The following is an 18476-nucleotide window of genomic DNA, read 5'->3' on the forward strand; positions in this document are numbered from 1 at the left end:
AGGGTCCTCTCAATTCTACTTGGCCTTTTTTCAGGAACTTCTCTGGTTTATCTGTCCTTCTTGAACTGGGATGCCCAGGCAGGACCAGGAATCTGTGTGAAGGCTTATCAGGATGGTTCCTTAAGAACCCCAGATCCTTTTCTGAACATCTGTAGTATAATTATGCATTTAAAACTTTGAAATATTTTTTTAGGGGTACCTAAATGTATGACTTTACGTCTGTCACTGTTGAATTCCAACTTCAAAGTTCCAGCCCAGTGTTCTAACCTGTCAGGAACTTCTTGCTAACTAAGTCCTCTAGCAGTTAGCTGTCCCTTCCCACTTTGTCTCACTTGCAGATTTGATGAGCCTTTCTGGAAGTGATCGGTCCAAATGTTCAGTAGCCCAAGGCGAGGCACAGATGCCTGGGGCCCTCCCTGGAGACCCCTGCCACCCTGACCTTGAACCATGTATGCCTGCTCTGAGTTGAGCTATCCCCATTAGATCTGAATCCATCTGTGTGTGGCCCGTTGGCATTCCGTTGGCTCTCTGCAGTCTAGATACCCCATTACTGAGGGAAGTGAAGTTATCCTGGTGTGACCTGTTCAGGATGAGGCCAAGTTGTTGTTCAGTCATGTCCTGCTTTCCACGACCCCATGTGGGGTTTTTCAAAGACACCCAAGGAGCTGGCCATTTCCTGCTCCAGTGGATTAAGGCTAACAGATAACAGAGGTTGAGGGACTTGCCCAGGGTCACACAGCTAGAGGATGTTTGAGGCCAGATTTGAACTCAGGTCTTCCTGAACTATCTTGTTGCCTTGAAGGCCTGCTTAGCTCTTTGGAATCTCTGGTTTACTTCTCAGGTGTTTACTCACTCTTTCTTTAATGAGAGTGCCAAGTTTGCAGGTAGATGAGATCGATGCTGGCCTTCTCTTTTCTCATTTAGAAATGCTTGGTCATATCAGCAAAACTCCAGGCAGCTCCACATGGGGATATTGGTGTGGGAAAACTCCCTCTGTCTGCCAGTAGAGTGGCAGGTTAAGCGCCTTGCCCCATGTCACCTAGGCCCAGGATGCATGAAAGATGGGACTTGAACTCAGATTGTATTGGTTTTGGCAGCTTTTTACCCCCCGGCTTTGCAATGCTAGAGAACCATCAAAAGTTTCTCCACAATACCCTTCGCCACTAAAGATTTGACATTGGACATTCAACACTTGCACTGAACGCTCACTTTATGCCAGGTGCTGTGTAAGTCTTGGGGATCCAAAGAAAAGTGAAAACATGGTTTCTGTTTTCATTCTAAAGGGAGACTCCAGGCAAAAAAAGCAAAAAAAAGGACAGTAAATATATTTTCATGCATGTATATGTATGTTTACACACACAGGCAGAGAAGATAAAAAGTTGACGACAGGGATTCTCAGAGGGAGTTCTCGAGCAGGTGGGGAAAGGGGAAGGGCCCCCCTCAGCAGAAAGCAGTGTTTGAAGTGAGTCTTGAAGGTTGCTAGGGGGAGCTCAGAGCTCAAGATGAGGAGCGAGTGGACTCCAGGCACAGGGAGACAGCCAGTGAAAACACCAGGAGGAAGGGCTGAATGAGAGATTGCCAGATAAAAGATGTGGTTAATGCCTCATCTCTAATAGCAAGTACTTGGAGAAGATGACTTCCAGAATCCTTTCCAGCCTTCAAAACTTTGTCTCGTTCATAGATTTTCACCCAACTTCATGCCCATCAATTGCAGGAAAACAACTTTCACTCACGTTTCTTTTTTCTCTTTTTAATTCTCCACAGAAAAAAGAGACTCCCTGAATAACTGTACCGTTGCCAAAAGAATTGGGAAGGGAAAAGATGCCACAGTCATCTATGAGCATTTCCCAAAGCCCACAGATTCCTCGGCCCAGGACAGCTGCTGTTGTACAGCAGAGATGAATCCTTTGGTCACCGATAGATCCTCTCCCTGTGGAAGTGGACAGAACGGTAGCTTCTTTGCTGACCCCGTTGATAGCCAGACCGAGCATAATTTAGAAGAAAGCCAGAACCTGTCTCAAGTGCAAACAACCGAGACTAACTCACCTGTCCCACCCAGTGTGGATGCCACTCCGAGTGGGAATGGTGACCTGGTGGTAAACTTTAATTACCTCGAAAAATTCCTCACTAGCCTTTCTGCCACCGTCGCTCTTCCTAACAGCACTGGTGCCAGTACCGTGACAACCTCCAAGCTCATTAAGGACCCTCGGCTGCTGAGAAGAGCCGGATTCCATGACCAAGCAAACCCTGAGGCAGGCTCTGGAGAGAATTTGCTCTTGGAATGCCCTGATTCAGAAGCTGCCCTCCCCTCCGGATCTGTCCCTAGTGAGCCCATGGAGCTCAGCCCTTGTCCTGAGGGCATGTTCTATCAGCACTGTGACTATGGAGCTATAGACGAGGTGATCATGGAGGATGCAGAAGACCCAGATAATAGTGATTGGCAGGCTGCTCTTGCCCATGCTTACCAGGAAGTCATTCCAGAGTGTAAGTACCAGGGATACAGCAATAGTGAAATGCCTAGCACAAGTCAGACGAACAGGACGCTTCTGCCAGTTAAGAAACAAGCCAAGGGAAAGTACATCTCAGACGTGAGTCACTTTGCTACAAAGGGCATGTCAACGGATGCCAGTCCGGAGAGGCTTAGTAACCCTAAAGTCTGGAAATTACAGCCTCTTGACTTCCAAATTGTGCCTGAAAGGCTTCGATCACCTCCTCCCGAACCTCCCCCAGCTCAGCAAGAGACCAGGAATCAGTTCATTCAGGATACTCAAGCTGTGAAAGACCTGAACACTGACACAGAAACCTATTCCAAACAAGGAAAAAAGGAGGACTCCAAGACAAAAGATGGTTATGGCTCTGCTCACAGAGAAAGGAGGAGCGACTTGAGAAATCTTGATCTTCCCCGTGAGAGGCATAAGACTTGGAATTTATCCTCCCAAGATGGTAGTGCTTATAAAAAGCCTCGGAGCCAGGGGCCACCCTCCTCATCACCTGCAGAGAAAGAAAGGAAGGTAGACCTCAAACACATACCTGGTAAAGCAGAAAACAGTCGCCATCTTGCAAGTGCACAGAAGCCTTCAAAAAATTGCGTCAAAGATTGGTTGAGGTGTGAAAAAATGTACATTGATAAATATTTTTCCAAATCTCCAAATGGAACAGAATTGAAAACAGGAAGGCTGCATCTGATACCCATTGATATGAAGGTTGATGCTTCCCAGAATATGGACATCATTGTTCACACCAAACAAAAGCCTGATGACTTGATTAATTTGTCACTTAACACTAAAGTACCCCATTTCAAGGTGCCCAGAAATGGGAATGGGAAATATCCGGTTGTTCGTGGGGAAAATGAAAATGAGCCAATGTCCCCAACTGGCCTACATAAAGATTGCAGACTGAATGCCTGTCTTGTTGAACAGGGAGACAGGAGTCAAGATTGTCCTATATTCTGTGACCCAGCATTTGGGAAGGATGATACCTTTTCTCCTAATCTGAATGTTTATTTTCGAGACCAAGAATTTGGGAGTAAAGACAGTGATGGCCCACATCCTGAGAGAGAGAGAAGACAAAGTCCTTTTGAACAAAAGAACAGAATGGAAGACGTTTATGTAGATGAGAAGCAAGTTGTTTATATGAACAAGAACTGCACTACCATTGTCGGTGATGGGAGAGAAAGGAAGGATTTGAGCAGATCGTCAGTAATGTATTCTGAAAAGTTTTCTTCCAGATTTAACTTAGCCTGGAAAAAAAGCTACGTGTCTACAGAAACTGCCTTGGTCAAAAATGAAGACAGACTTACCCCTGGGAATCAAGGAGGGATCCCTCCCAGTGGTGAAAGGAAGCTGATGCCACAGGCTTCCACAACCACGTTGTCTGAGGCCACGGATCCCTGTGCAGCCCACGTGCGCAGCCACTCTGGGACCAGCGTGCCGATCCCTGCTGCTGGGATGCCAGGGTTCAGTTCTGAGTATGAAGACAACCAAGGCAAATGCGTGGGACTAGCACAAGCTGGCCAGAGCCCCAGGTCTGGAACATGGAGGAGGAACGTATTGGGGGAAGACGAAACTGACATGGACTACGGCAGACCCAGTGTCGACTGTGAACAGCCCGCAGGTAGCGAGGACCAGAAGTTGCTGTTTCCTCAGGAGCTGCATTTTGACAACGAGATTGAAGTGGAGTGCGAACAGTATAAGGAGCCTTTCCTGCGACAAACCACAGCCACCTGTGGCAATCTGTCTGCTGATGAGATGAACTCTGTGTACCAGCTGCTGGAATCTCGTATCGACTGGGAAAATCTATTTGGAAGCAACTGGAGGCAGTTAGTGGGTTCCCAAAGCAGTTTGCCACAGAAGGACAGAAGCCAGTGTTTGCGTAAGGAAAGCAGTTGTATTTTTTCTTACACCCAGAAAAACCACAGGAAGCTCCTAAATCCCATGATGGTTCCTGATTTACAAATTCAGATTACAAATATCATTCATTCAGAATTTGCCCTTGCTCAGGAGCCACTCAAAATGCAGGACGAGGGGCTGATGTGTGCTTCACCAGAGATTACAGAGGTAGAAATGATCGATGCATGGGAAGAGTTAGAGCCTGTGGCTAGTCCTTCCCAGTTTACCTGTGAGAACAAAAACCCCCCTGGTAAGGAGGAGCTTGGTCTGAAGGTGTGTCCAGAGGCATCTGAACTTGCAGAGAATTTGGACGTTTCCCCACCTCCTGACTCATCAGTTCACAAGGCAGCTGAAAACCCCCTGACGTTGTCTCCTCAACCTGCTGATACTTCCCAAACCACCAAGGACCAAAGCACCTACCCATTGGCAAAGTCAAGGGATGCCCATAACAGAACTTCAAAGGTAAAGGATGTGGAACCTAAAAGTAGTAAAGGGAAGAAGCGACCAGCCCCCTTAAAGGACAAAACTGCACCAAGGAGAAACTTCAGGAATCCAGAAGCTTCTGGCGTAATCAGGAAAACAACTCACCACCAGTCATCCGAACAGTTTTCTTCTTTATCTGAGGGACGGATCAAGACCTTTTCACAGTCAGAAAGGCACATCAGAAATGTTCTGGATGCTCTTTACAGCGAAGTCTCTTTATGCAAGAGCAAACGTCTGTCCAGAAAACTGGGCCGGGCCGTTCTTCACTTAAAGAAAGCTCACAGGGGAGTTCACCGATCCTTGCAGCTCATCACTAAAGTGGGGGAAAAGAAGAGAAATAGCCCCTTGCCCAGGTCCTATGAGGTCATACGCAACAGTTTATGGGAATGTTGTGACTTGGAAGGTTATAATTTTTTGACGGAAAGAAGGTATTACTCGAGGCATTGTTGGCAGAGGAGAAAAGATGACAGACGGGAAGAGAGGAGAACTTCAGAACTGGAAGTGGTTCAGTCTCGGGCCTCTGCTTCACGCTACCAGGACTGTGGCAGCAGCAGCAGGGACCAGGGAGTCCGGAGGTCACTCTCCATTGAAGAGCCATTCAGCAAGGTCTCTGTAAATCATGTAAGCATTCCTAGAAGCACCAGTCCTGACAGACCACATCACTCTGCGTCTCGGGGCTCATCATTGAGCAAGGGCAGTGTGAAAGATCCAAGAAAAAAGGCTGGCCACAAGGTCCCTCAAGAAGAGTCAAAAGGTGTCCCTTCTTATCATGCTGATAGGGAAAGGAGTTTGGACTTTATCTTCTTGTCTAGCATTCACACTGAAGAGAGAAGTGAGAGGCCCTTGGGTGATCTCCCCTTCACGGAGGCTTCCTCAGCAGTTGTCTCTGCTCCATCTAGAATGGAAAGAAGTGACATTGGGGAAAAGAGCCTTCCCCTCGATCCCTATCAACCAAATTTAGAAGGTGACGGTGAGACTCACTCCAGAGGGAATTCTGACCTATTCATTTCTGTCTTAAAGTCAAGCACAGAACGCTTTTTCAATGTTGACATTTCTAAAAGAGATCATCTGAAGTTGCCTAGAGATCCCCTCAAATTGGAAGGTCACCTTCCTGCCAAAAAGTCACTAGCACCTGCAGTAAGCCCAAAACCAAGTTCTGCTTCAGAACACGTAGTTGGGGGCTCAGGTTGTACAGCTCCCTGGACCAGCCAAGAAGGAGAGAGTGTGCTTCAGAATTTTCCCTGCATCTCTGTTAAAAATGATGAGGCTGAATGGTGGACACCCCACTCCAAGAAGCTGTCCAAGGGGCTGTCCTCTGTTGGCAGTCTTGCAACCCACACTCCATGTCAGCGGCAGGAGCAGTCACAGCTTCAAAATGATGGAAAGGATGCTTTAGATACAATGTGGGGGTCTTGCAAAAACTGCCCTCCAAGAAGGGATCGGAAAGAAGGAAGTCGTTCTCAAAGTGCCCTGGTGGGGTCCACACCAGTTGAGAAAAAGAAAAATGCTGCTGAGGGCCTCCTTTTGAACCCCAGGAGTTCCTCATCACAAAAATCCGAGGTAAAGAGAAAAGATAAAAGAAGACGGACAAAACGAGTACAAAGGGAACAGCGGTCAGAAAAGCGAGTGCAAGCATCAAGTCTTTTACTAGGATCTTCTGAGAAGTCTCCAGTTCAGATACAAAAGCAAGGTAGACAGGACCAGGCCGTGGATGGCACTTCTGTGGTGGCGGCCTCTCCGAGTAAAGAGACTCCCCGTCAGCTGGCCACGACTGAGGAGAAGGAGGGCAGAATGGAAGTGGACAATAAGCAAACTCTCTGCCCCAGCGCGCCTCCGACTGAAGCAGTGGGTGATTCTGCCCGCAGGAAGACATGTGCCGTGCAAATGGCCGGTCCTGCTCGGCAGCCCCCTCCCACGAGTGAATCAGAGGAGGGTCAGTCCTCAGAGGACCCAACGACTCTCATTGTGAAACTGTCAAGAATTCTGCAAAAAGCAGACGAGGCCTCCACACTGAAGAGTTTACAGGAACAAATCCAAATGTGTCAAACTGTCCTTCCTTTATTCATCGAAGCTTTTGAAAGAAAACAAAAATGTTCCTTTAAACACGTATTGATTTCCCGGAATTTGCTGGCCGAAGGGAACAGGTGGAGTAACTGTAGACATTGTCTCAGCCCTCGAGCTGTGGATTCTCTGGTGGAACTCCAGATGATGATGGAGACCATGCAGTTCATCGAGAACAAGAAAGGTCTCTTGAGCAATGAGCCCACGTTCCGCAGCTTGCTCTGGTACGATGCTTCTCTCTATGGGGAGCTGCTCCAGGGGAATCAAGGCTACCAGCAGCAGTCCTGTCTCTACCCGGCTTTCCAAGACAGGCTCAAGTACAATGCATTCAGTGAGTTACAGCACTACCATGGTCAGCTAGTCAAACTGTTAGAAGAAGCCAGGAAGGAGGAAAAATCCTACTATGTGATCTTGAAATACAAACGACAGATTGAGGAGTGTGAAGACATCCTGAGACACTGCTCCAATCACTTTGCTTTTACCCTTTCGGCGCCATTCACCTGTGGGGTTAATTTTGGAGATAATTTAGAAGATTTAGAAATGCTAAGAAAAAGCACTTTGGAACTGATCAGTAATCCGGACCATGTCCCTAAAATTCCATCTTGTCCTGGGAAACAAGACCATCTCTGGATCATCATGGAAATGATCTCCTCCAAGATGCACTTTATAAAAAATTCTGAATCGGTGAGTGTGAAGGTCTCTCTCTACGGCCTGGAGCACATCTTCTTTGATGCCGCTAAAAGTCTTGTTTGGAAAGAGAGGGGCCTGTCCAGTGGCAAAAACGGCTCCCCTGAGAAGGGGAAGAAAGACTTGCTCGTATTTAACCAGTGTGCCTTTAAGAAACTGCAGCAGATCTATGAGACTCTGGAGGCCCATGGTAAAGCGGAACATGCCTCCCAGGGTTGGCCTGAGGATGCTTGTGGAAATGCTCCCAGTGAGCATCGTGGCTGCTTAAAGGGAGAGGGGCTTGGCAGGGGAGGCTTCCCGTTTAGTGGTACTCTCTTCTGTCTCCCAGACATTTGCTGCCTTGGAGAAGTATTAGAACAGGCCAAATCTGCTGACCTGAAACAATTAGAGGAACTTATGGTGAGGTGCAGAGACCACTTCGAGGCCTTAAAGAAGTGCTTCCAGATTCTGCAAGAGGCCGCTGTGGACAGTGTCTTGATCACAGAAGACAACGTGCTGGATGTGGTCAAGAAGCCCAGCCATCAGGTAGTCATCCTGAAACCTGAGGCTGTTGAGATGTACATCGAAGTGGTCATGCTTGCTGAAACAATTCACTTCCTGAAAAATGTCATGGCCAAGAAGCTGGACAAACCAAGGTTTCGGGGTATGCTGTGGTTCGAATTCTCTCTCCTTCCGGAGCTGATAGAAAACCAAGAGAAAACAGCCTCCTTTTCTTTTCTCAAAGAGAATGCAGCAGCCTGCCTATGGAAGGTGGTGGAGGCCGCCATACTGGAACTGAAGGGGGACTCTGCGGTCATCTGCGAGTACTCTGAAGGGACCAACTCCTCTTACGCACTCCAGATGCTTTCCAGAGAACTCGCAGAACTCTCTGAAATAAAGATGCTCCTTGCGCAGGCCACCCTGCCAATTGCCACCTACGTTGACCTCGTGCCTTACACCGCATCGGTAAGTTATGGCATGACCCTTTCTGAATTGGAACACAATTATAACCAGTTTGCCGCGTTGTTGAAAAACTTGACTTTGGCCTCCCAGAAAGACCTGGGGAAAATGGCGCACGTCATGAAGGTCATGAAGACCATAGAGTACCTGAAGGTGTCCTGTGCCAAAATAGGAACTTGTGACATCTCCCTTCTCACCTGCCAAATGTTCTCCAATGCCAAGAGAGCCCACCAGCAGTGGAAGGAGGAGGCCAAGGTGATTCCTGGAATGGTGGTCAGGAAACTGTGGCCCTATTGGAGGGAACCTCCATCTCCTTCAAGTTCACCCCACAAATATCTAGCTGCCTCCAAAAAAAGACCATTCCCTTGTGAAAGGTGCCAAGAGCACTTAGAAAGTCCTGACCTGCCAAGCTGTAAAAAACCAAAGGTAAGAATGTCCCAAGGTCTCAGGCAATGTGTCCTTTAGAAGCCTTCCCTTTCCCTCTCCCCCAGACCCTCTGCGCTTCCTCTGTTTCTCCCTACTGTCCTGGGTCTCTCCTTGGCATTTGCTCACTGTCTCTTGTCTCAGTCGTTTCTATGCTCGTCTCTCCCCTGACATTGCCTCCCAAGTGCAGCACCAGGGATATGGATCTGGCTTTCAAATGCCCAGCCTAGAAGTGAATTGACAAGTGACCTTGGGCTGCAATTCTTTTTCACAATTTAAAGTTAGCACTAGCTGCCGCCTGCTGCTACAGAACTCAGGGAAGGTAGGGGAGTGGGGAAGCCTTTCGTTCTCGCCCCACAAAGATGAGTTATTAGTCCAGCCTGGACCAGCCTGGGCTTCCTGGACCAGAAGTCATTCCTCTTCATTTGTGCCAGAGGCCCCGGGGCGGGGGAGGGTAGGGGGGAGATGCTCTGGGGCATGCAGAGAAGGAGGTCAAAGGTACTGGGTGATCTGAGAGACCTTAGTCAAGTCTCCTGCCATCTCTTTCCTCCAGTGTCAGGTGAAGGGCTTGGTTAAATCTGCAGTATCCACCTCAGCATGTCCAGCCATGTCCATAGTCAGCTAAGGTTCCCCGTGGCCCCAGAGCCTGTTATGTGTGAGACTGAGGAGGAGGGCATAATGGAAAACCACCATTTTTATGCCTCTTCCCAGTTCTTTCCTAGCTTGTCAAGAACCAGCCTGTGGAGATGCGTTTAGGTTTGGAGTCAGACTGTCGCCTAGAAGCCAGGTTAACAGCTGTCCTGTTGAGTTTAGCATTCCTTATGTCGGTGACTGTTGTAGGCATTACTGAGGACCCGCCGTGGGCTAAGTGGCACTATCACACACCATAAAGGAGGCAAAAGAGCCAACATGGCACCACCCCTGCCTCCAAGCTGTTTACTTACCGTTTGTCAGGCGACGACGCACGGAGACGGAGGAGGAGTTGTAGAATATGTCTGCAGTAAACGTGCCGTTTTCAGACGCCCATGTCAAGGCGAGGATGTGGGCGATGGTCTGGTGGGAGGACTCCCAGAAGGCTGGTTTTCCTGTGCTGTGCTGTGGAGGCAGAGAATGTCTAGGCAGGCCCAAATGAGTGTCAGTTATGGCTCCCCTGATGTGGAGGCACCATCGCCCATTTCCATGAGGCGAGAACCAGTTCTCAGCTTTTACGTAAGGATGACGTTGAAAAGTGTGAATTCAAGTACAGGCCACTACTTGGAGGGACTGATTATTCGCACTCATACTTGAAGGTGCTGGAAATGTAGGATGGATTCAGGCAGGGAAGGCCAGGCAGAGGAATTGGAGGTATTGGACTTCGGAGCCGAGAGGGAGTCGCCAGTGTACGGACTAACTCAGGACTGACATGGTCACCCCTGGGCTTCAGTAGGTGTATGGAGACCACAGAGGCCGGGAGACCAAGGAGGAGGCTGTGGCCATAGGATGGGAGAGAGGGCGTGGTGTGGGCTTCAGCTAGGATTATGGCCTTGCAAAAGGGAAGAAGAGGTATTGGGGACCTCCACACCCCAAGATTTAGCAACTGATGAGGTAGGTGAGGTCAGAACGAGGTGAACTTGAAGGTGACTGCGTTTAGAAGGCTGGAAAGATAGGGGTACATGCCGAAGAAACGGAACACAGAAGGGTTTACAAGGTCTCCTTGATCCTAAAATGTTAATTCACTCGAGGAGTTCGTTAACGGCATATTCCCTCTCCTCCTTGGTGTTTAACCTAGGTATTTTACATTATTGTAAACATATATCTGTTAAGGTGCTGGTTTTATTGTCACGTAATTAAGCAAAATAGCTGATTCCTTTTTTGCATTCGTTGTAAATTCTTTTTCATTTTGCTTCCCCTTTAGTCCTTATCTTTTGATTCTTTCCAAAAAAATTCTCTAATTTTAATTCTTTGTGAAATGAGGTTCTAGATTTTGTGAGTATCCTATTTGCTTAATTTCTGTTTCAGTGTCTAGGTTGGTCTAAAATGGGTTTTTTCTGGTTTTGCACGCTCAGGTCATTGATCTTTTGTTGGGGAACATGTTTAAAGATTAAGATTTCCTCTAAGACCTGCTTTGCCCCCATGCCCAACGTCTGGTGTGTGTTGTCTCTGATGAGGTTATCTGTTGTCCCTGCGGTTTGTTCTTTGACCTCCAGCTCTTTTGGATTGACCTTTTTACTGCATTCTGATCAGAAAAGTCTGTGTTTAACACATTTCCTCATTTTCGTGAGTCTTACGCCCTAACTGATTTTTGTAAAGTCCATGTGTAGCTGACCCTATTTCTTTCTGTTCAAGAATTAATAATCACCAAAGATTTATCGTATCTTTTTAAAAATTCTATTCAAGTTCTTGATTTATTTCTTGTTTTTTATTTTAGATTTGTGTTAATAATAGCTAGTATTCATATGACCGCCAGGTGGCACCACAGGGTAGTGTTAGGCCTGGAGTTAGGAAGACTCCTCTTCCTGAGTTCAAATCTGGCTTCAGACGCTTCCCAGCTGTGTGACCTTGGACAAGTCACTTCACCCTGTTTACCTCAGTTTCCTCATCTCTAAAATGAGCTGGAGAGGAAACGGCAAATCCCTCCAGTATCCTGGCCAAGAAAACTCACAACTGACACAACTTAATAACGACAAGTATTTACGCAGCACTTCAAGGTCTACTAAGTACTGTACACGTATCGGGGTGCGTTGAGGTCCTGAAGTACTAAAATTTAAAGTTTTCCTGTCTGCTTCTCCTTGGGACCTGTTTATTTTTTCCTTCCAGTTTATAATTATTTGGGTTACTTGTGTCCGATGTTGATCCTAGTTCATTCAAGTCCTTTCCCTGTTTCCCTCTTTTTGCTGTTCCTGCTTCTGGGATCATGCCCGCTGCCCCCTGCTTTTACAGACTCTCCTCCCCGTGATTCTGCTGGTGCCTGAGCTCAGCACCTGGGTGGCACTTAGTGAGAGGCCCCTTTCTCATCTCTTCCATTCCATGAGTGAATTCGTCCCATTAATACTCACAGTTCAAGCACTGACCTCGTATTTCTCCCTGCTCTTTGCTTCCCTCCTCCTCTTAGGTTGGAGTGTCCTCACCCCCAGTGACCATCTGTCTCGAAACTTCACCCTGTCACCCAGGTGCCAAGCACATATTTTTATACATTTTTCCCCTTTAAATCCTTCTTCAAGATTCACCCCGTGAGGTTTGAATGTGTTTTTTTTTATGACTGATCTCTCTATGGATCATTCTTATTCCCCCCAAATCCTTCCTGTTCCCCAGCTGAGTGAGAGTATTTCCACACCACATGCTATGTGTATGTACACGCAAACCTATAGAGGGGAGGCTTTAGGAAAAAAGATGATGTGAATGTGGCTAACATGGGAATACATTTGCATAACTTTCTATATGTCGTGAATATTTAACTTTTTCTGTCTCTGTGGTTGGTGTGGGGTGAAGGAAAGGAGGAGAGAGTTTGGAACAGAAAATCAAATTTTAAAAAGAAAGAAAAAAGATGGTGTTTTGTACACGTTTGCCGTTTCTGGTAGGCGCTTAGTGGTTCATGCTGCCTAGCTCTGGTGTGAGGGTAGGGTTGGTAATGGAGCATGGGATACGGAGAAGGTAGGTAGGAAGAGGGAGAGTCTAGAAGTGCCGGGCACAGTGGGGAGTCCCGAGGACAGTGGACTAGAGGCACTGACTGTCTCAAGGAGAGGAGGCTGTTCCCTGGGAGGCTGATGAGGGCCAGTGGGGGAGTCCAGGCAAGCAGGATGGCTTTGGAACGGACGTTGTAGCTCCATGTACGTCTTTTCTGTTGTTTTTGGTCTGTGGAAATGCTCAGTCTTCATAGGTGTTAGAATGACAAAAAGTAAAGTTCGTAAAGCGGTAACGAAAAGGAAGTGACCCACAGAGTGTGAACCTGGGGGCTGCAGAGAAAGAGAGCCCCCTGCAACAGGAAACAAGTGGAGCTGGTGCTGGCGGTGGATTCCCACTTCAGTGGCTCACGCTGTCCCCACTGCAGACTGTCGCTGCCCCCAAGGGAGCGGTCCTCCGACGGGGCGTCCTGCTGAGAAGCCGAGCCTGGGCAGGGTCTGGGGTGCCTGCTGCAGGGATGCCATGAGGGAGGGCACTGGGTGGCCCGGCCACTGGTACCTTCAGCACCAAGCTTCAGGTGTTCAGACGAGTCCTAATCTGGCCTCCAGCATCTGGTTGTTAACTGTTTCACTGGAATGAGTTTTCTTTGTAAGTCTCTATCTTTTGTGCGTTTAAAAACCACAATTCTGAGAAACTGTGGTTTCACCAGACTTCACCAGACTGGCTGGGAAAGACCTTACCAGACAAGAAGCGATGGACTGTGTGCCAGGCCCTGGGCCAAGTGTTGGGGGCAGGGCGATGCAGAGGAGAGCCCCTGCTCTATGCCCACTTTGGAAGGGGGAGATGTGAATATTTCAGATGTACAGAAGACACATACCAAGCAGATGATGGTAAAGCAGCAAAGCCAAAGGCATGAGTAGCTGCAAGGGCCTGGGTGCCCTGAGTCTGGGCAGAAGCCACAAGTTCCTGGTATAGGGCACGGCCAGGACAAAGGCCTGGTGATAAGAGATGTCAGATTCAAGAAGCTGTGTTAGCCTCGAGTACATAGAGAAGGGAGTAAAGAAGAGATTTGGGAGCAAAGAGGAATTTGGTTCTGTGGGTGGAGGGCAAGGGCCAGTGACTCGGTCAGTCTGGCCTACGTTAAGCCCTTGTGTAGCTGAGGGGGAAGCCCACTTTGGAGGTGAGAGCTCAGCAGGCTCCAGCCCCGTCAGTGGAGCAGGGTGCTTGTGGGAGGGACTTTGGGGGGGGGGGGGGGTGAGCATTGGGGGCTGATACGAAAGCTCGTAGAGATGGCGATCCTCTCCATTTCCGTCTCCTGGTTTCCCCACAGATGAATGATCTTAATGTGATGGACGTCAGGAACACCGGGGAGCCAGGGGAGCCCCTCTGGGATGAAAGGTACGAGCGAAAAAGCCAACTTTATAAAGACAGGCCTCTGACTTTCTCAGCTCTTAGTGCCAGAGGGTCTTCTAATCCAGCCTTCCTCTGCCTTACCCGCAAGCATCCCAAGTGGCCTCTTGGGATTTTTAAACAGAACCCAAATCTGTGGCTTGGTCTTGTTAGCTTCACCCTTATTGACCTCCTCCATGGTCAAGGAGGCCAGGGGCATCCCGTTCCCTGTGGGCATCACAGGCTAATGCTCCGCAGTTTCTTCCAGCGATGACTGTGTGACGTCTCCCCTCCTTGGTTCTGATTTCTGTATCTGCCTCACGCAGGCCCCAGGGTGTGGGTTTGACCTCAGGGGGCCTGGGCTCAGTACCTGCATCTCCTCCTACCTGGTTCGTCAAGCACCCCCTTTGCCTCAGTTTCCTCATCTGTAAAATAAAGGGGTTTGAATGGGTGATCTCTAGTTCCCCCCATCCACTCCATCTGTCACATGATGGGGGGATTCTCACTCCAAAGACTGTTTCTGTTAATGCAGAGACTCAGGCCAACATGGACAATGCATATTCCTTGGAGAATGAGAATAAAGAGGACCCTTTGTCCAGACACTGCGGAGCGTCAGGGATGGGTGGGCCAGGCTGCCTGAAGAGGGCTGGGGAGTCTAGACCTTCCCCAAGGTCGTGCGATCCACCAACAGAGGGAGGGGACACAGGCCACATCCTGTGGACCGTAGGGCCTGTTATGGGGCAGATCCTAGTCAAAGCCCCATAGCTGTGCCACCCCCCCACTGGTCACCTGGAGCCTGGCACCCCTGTGCAGGGCCTGGGGAGCACATGCCACACCTCTTCTCTATGGGGCTGATGCAGGGTGGGGGGGTCAGGATTTGCAGGCAGGACACAGGCTATGCCTTCCATTTCCAATCCCATCATGAGATATTTCTGCAAACCTACCCCTCTTCCAGATGTCCTGGTGTTGTTGAACGCTGTCCTTCCAAGCTCTGTGTGTGTGTGTAGTGAATGTATATGTGTGTATAGCATGAGTATGAACTTGTGTGAAGAGAGAGCATGTATGTGTGTGGTGTGTAGATAGTATATAACGTCTACATGTGTATGTGTACATGTGTACTGTGGGTTGGGTCTGTCTACATGTGTGCATAGTCTGTACATGGGGGGGGGGGGGTTGTGTATGTGTGCACAGGATGGCCCTCAGTGAATCCCTCCGTCTCAAGGTCTCCCTTTCCTCATCCCAGGAAGAAGACAGCAGATGGGGGTGGCCTCCCAGACCTTGGCCTCTCCCCCTGTCTGAGCCAGACCAGGAAGGGGTCCCCAGATGTGCCTGAGCAAGGGTCTTTAGGACTCAATGGCCCTCTTCTGCTACAGGCCCCTCCTGAAGACAGCCCCCCACCTGCCCAAGGCCCAGCTGGGCCACAGGGGAGCCCGGTGGGCATGAGAGGAAGAGGCCTGTTTGGGAGCCTGAGAAGCTTCTCTGAGGGGACCCTGCCTGGCACTCCAGCCCCCTCTCCACAGATGGCTTCCCTTCTGAGGCCAGGAGCTGATGCCTTCCAAGCCACACCCTTCTCAGCATGTGCCAGCTTCTGCAGTGAAGTCAGTCACCATTCTACTGCTGCGGTAGAGGACTTGAACTTGGTTGGTGCTGATGATGTCCAGCACCTGAACCTGATCCCGCTGGGCCATGCAGCCTTGGTCCTACAGCCTGCCTGCCTTGGACCTGCTATTCCCCACCAGTCAGGCCCCAGGGCTGAGCCCCCAACTCCGGAGTCCCAGAGTATGTGCCCCTTCTCCCAGCAGCAGCAGCAGCCCAAAGACTTATCAGGGGTCTTTGTACCAGCCTCTGGGGGCTGCTGGAATTGCCAGCCTCCGGGAACCCCTCAGAGGCCCCATGCTTACAAAACCCCATACTCTTCATGGTGCACCTACCACTATGGCGGCAGCAGCGGCAGCTCTGCCACCCAAACTCATCACGGGATAACGTCCTACCAAGACCAGCCCCTCCCTGCGGCTGTGGCTGTGGCCCCCGTCTGTCATGTGCCTGCCAATCTGCTCTGTTGCTTGGGCCCCAGGAGCCCACCGAGGAGCAGACTCAGACAGCTGTTGCTGCCCGAGCAGGGGCTCAACTTCTGCACCTCCCACGGATGCCTCCTGTGCCCCACTGCCCCCTGTGCAGCCAGCCAGGTTCTGCCACATGACCCCCGCCCTCCTCGCCCAGGCTTGTGTTCAGGAGTGACCTGCACATGTGGTAAGTACCATGAGGTCTGGGCCACCCCAAGGGCTGGAAAGGGTTAGAGAGGCTGGTAAGCTCCTGGCCAGCCAGGCCCAGTCATGATGAATAGAACTCAGAAGGGAAAGGGCTCGCTGGGGAGGGTTCCCCACAGCGTCCTTTTGTCTGCCAGCTAGACTAAACTGAGTCAGCCCCCCGTCATGCGCTTCTGTCCCAAAGCATCGTCCAGGGGGGAGGAACCCTGGTCCTGCTCTTCTTGGCTCTGGCCTCGGATTCTTGGTCTGTATGATCCCTCTGTCTGCCCCTGATTCCTCATATGTAAAATGGGGAGAATGAGAACCCCCACCGTCTAGGGTGGGGTGACACACATTATTCCAGACTGGTCCCCCCAGGGCTGCCCCAGACCTAATCACAGCTCAGCCTCACCTTTCTTAGGGGCCTGAAGGGGGACCCAGATGCACGGCCCTTCCATGTCTGGACCTTCCATTCAGAGGCACATGTGAGACACAGGGACCCCACTGGCCTCTGGTCAGCATCTGGCCTCTGCACTGTCACGTGTCCCCTTACTCTCAAGGCTCTCTGGCTTACTAGTTTTCTGGGGACCTTGGTTCAGATCTCTCCTAGGCCCTTTAAAAAATGCTTCTATGGCTTTGGGTTCTTTTTATGTCTCAGTGCCTCTCCCCCTTCCCTCCCATCCCCCATTGAAAGAAACATTGCTGTTGGGTCAGCGTGGTGAGCCAGACCATTCTTGTCCTGTCTGCAAGGTCAGGAGCCAGGCAGAGTGTCCTTCCTCAGGAGGCCTCCCATCAGAGCCTTTCAGCCTGCTAGAAATGCTGCTGTCCCTCCACCTTCGTCAAGCTCTTCACAAGGTTGTCCGAGACCAATGTCCCTTTTGTACATCCATGCAGCACCATTTGGTTGGCCATTCTCCTCTCACAGGCACTTCCTGCTTTCCGGTTCTTTGCTACCACTGGACTTCTAAAAAACAGCCAGTGGCTTTCTGGCAACCACTGTCCCCTCAGCATTCCTTCCCTGTGGGCCTCCTTGAGCTCCAAGAGACATCAGAGGATCTGAACCCAGGGGTTGAATGAGCGAGTCACCTGCCATGAACAGGAACCCTGAGTCTCAATGGGAAGGGCCAGGACCCACACCAGCCATGAGCCAAAGCACAGAGAATGCAGGCCTTGTGCAGCCTGCAGCCTCAAGACAGCGGACACTAGCATGGAATGCCAGGAGCTGGGTGGGAGAAACGTGGCAGGGGACATCTTTGACCAGGTAGGAGGGAGGGATGTGACGTCCTTCTTCCCTCAGTGAGGACCCCAAGGAGGTGTGGTTCTGATGGGTGGGCACGTGGAGGCTGTAACTGCCCAGACCTCCCTCAGTAACCTTGCTGCTTCTCCATCTCTCTGTGTCTCCTTCCTCTTTGCCTTTGTCTCTCTCCCTTTCCCTTTCTCTGTCTGTCCCTCCTTTCTGTTTTTGTCTTTCTCCCTCCCTCTCTGTCTCTGTCAGTTTGTCTGTCCTTCTATCTTTTCTGTCTTTCTCTTATCTTTTCACTCTCTGTCCTCTTTTCTCCATTTCTCTCTCTGTCCCTATCTCTCCCTCATTTTTCTGTCTCTCTGTTTCTGTGCTTCTCCCTTTCTCCTCAGTTTTTTTATTTCCATTAAATAACTTACTCCAAAGAATGTAAAGGAGGCCCGTTATCCTGGGCCTGATTCTAGCCATTAAGAACTGGTGGATAAAGCTGAAGCATTGGGAGCCAGAGACCATGCCCAGCAGAAGGTCCACAATGGTAAATACCAGCAAGTCAGGCAGGAGGGCGTGTGCCCTTGGACTCGGGATGGCAACTGTCCTTGCGGTCAAACTGGAGATGGGGGACGTCCCATGGTTGAGGGCTCCAAAGAGCCAAGAAGCTTTCAGAAATTCTGGTTGTGCCATCAGATTTGAGTCCAGTGAAGAAGAAAAGGAAGAGGCAGTGAGGGGATGGCCTGTCTCCTGGGGTGGAAGGCCCTGCGCTGTCGTGCCCTCATGCTTCTCTGTGGTGATTGGAGATGCAACGTGGCATAACATGTCGTCATCGTGTTATCCCCCTGGGTTCTTCAGAAGGACTCATGGAGACTCGGAGAGACTGTCATTTACTGACTCCCAAATTCAAGGCTCTTTTTAAGGGACCAAGTGACTTTAGCAACTGTCTGGCTTTTGTCGTAATTATCATTGATTCTCAGACGACTAGAAAGGCAAGGACATCAATACCCCAAATACCTAAAGAGATGCTGG

At 49.8% G+C, this 18476-nt stretch overlaps 1 protein-coding gene across 5 annotated transcripts in view; it reads left to right on the forward strand.

Annotated features, from left to right (window-relative positions):
• TEX15 (testis expressed 15, meiosis and synapsis associated) overlaps nt 1–18476 on the forward strand; it is a 49893-nt gene that overhangs the window by 25852 nt on the left and 5565 nt on the right. For 3 of the 5 annotated variants that reach the window (XM_072625486.1, XM_072625488.1, XM_072625487.1), the window contains 3 exons: nt 1765–8984; nt 13912–13979; nt 15214–16220. In XM_072625486.1, the coding sequence (XP_072481587.1) occupies nt 1765–8984; nt 13912–13979; nt 15214–16220 (8295 nt within the window). The remainder of the gene's footprint in view (nt 1–1764; nt 8985–13911; nt 13980–15213; nt 16221–18476) is intronic. The other 2 variants (XM_072625489.1, XM_072625490.1) reach the window with 2 other exon arrangements.

This window comes from Notamacropus eugenii, chromosome 7 (assembly GCF_028372415.1).
Source record: "Notamacropus eugenii isolate mMacEug1 chromosome 7, mMacEug1.pri_v2, whole genome shotgun sequence".
In the NCBI taxonomy this organism is placed as follows: Eukaryota; Metazoa; Chordata; class Mammalia; order Diprotodontia; family Macropodidae; genus Notamacropus; species Notamacropus eugenii.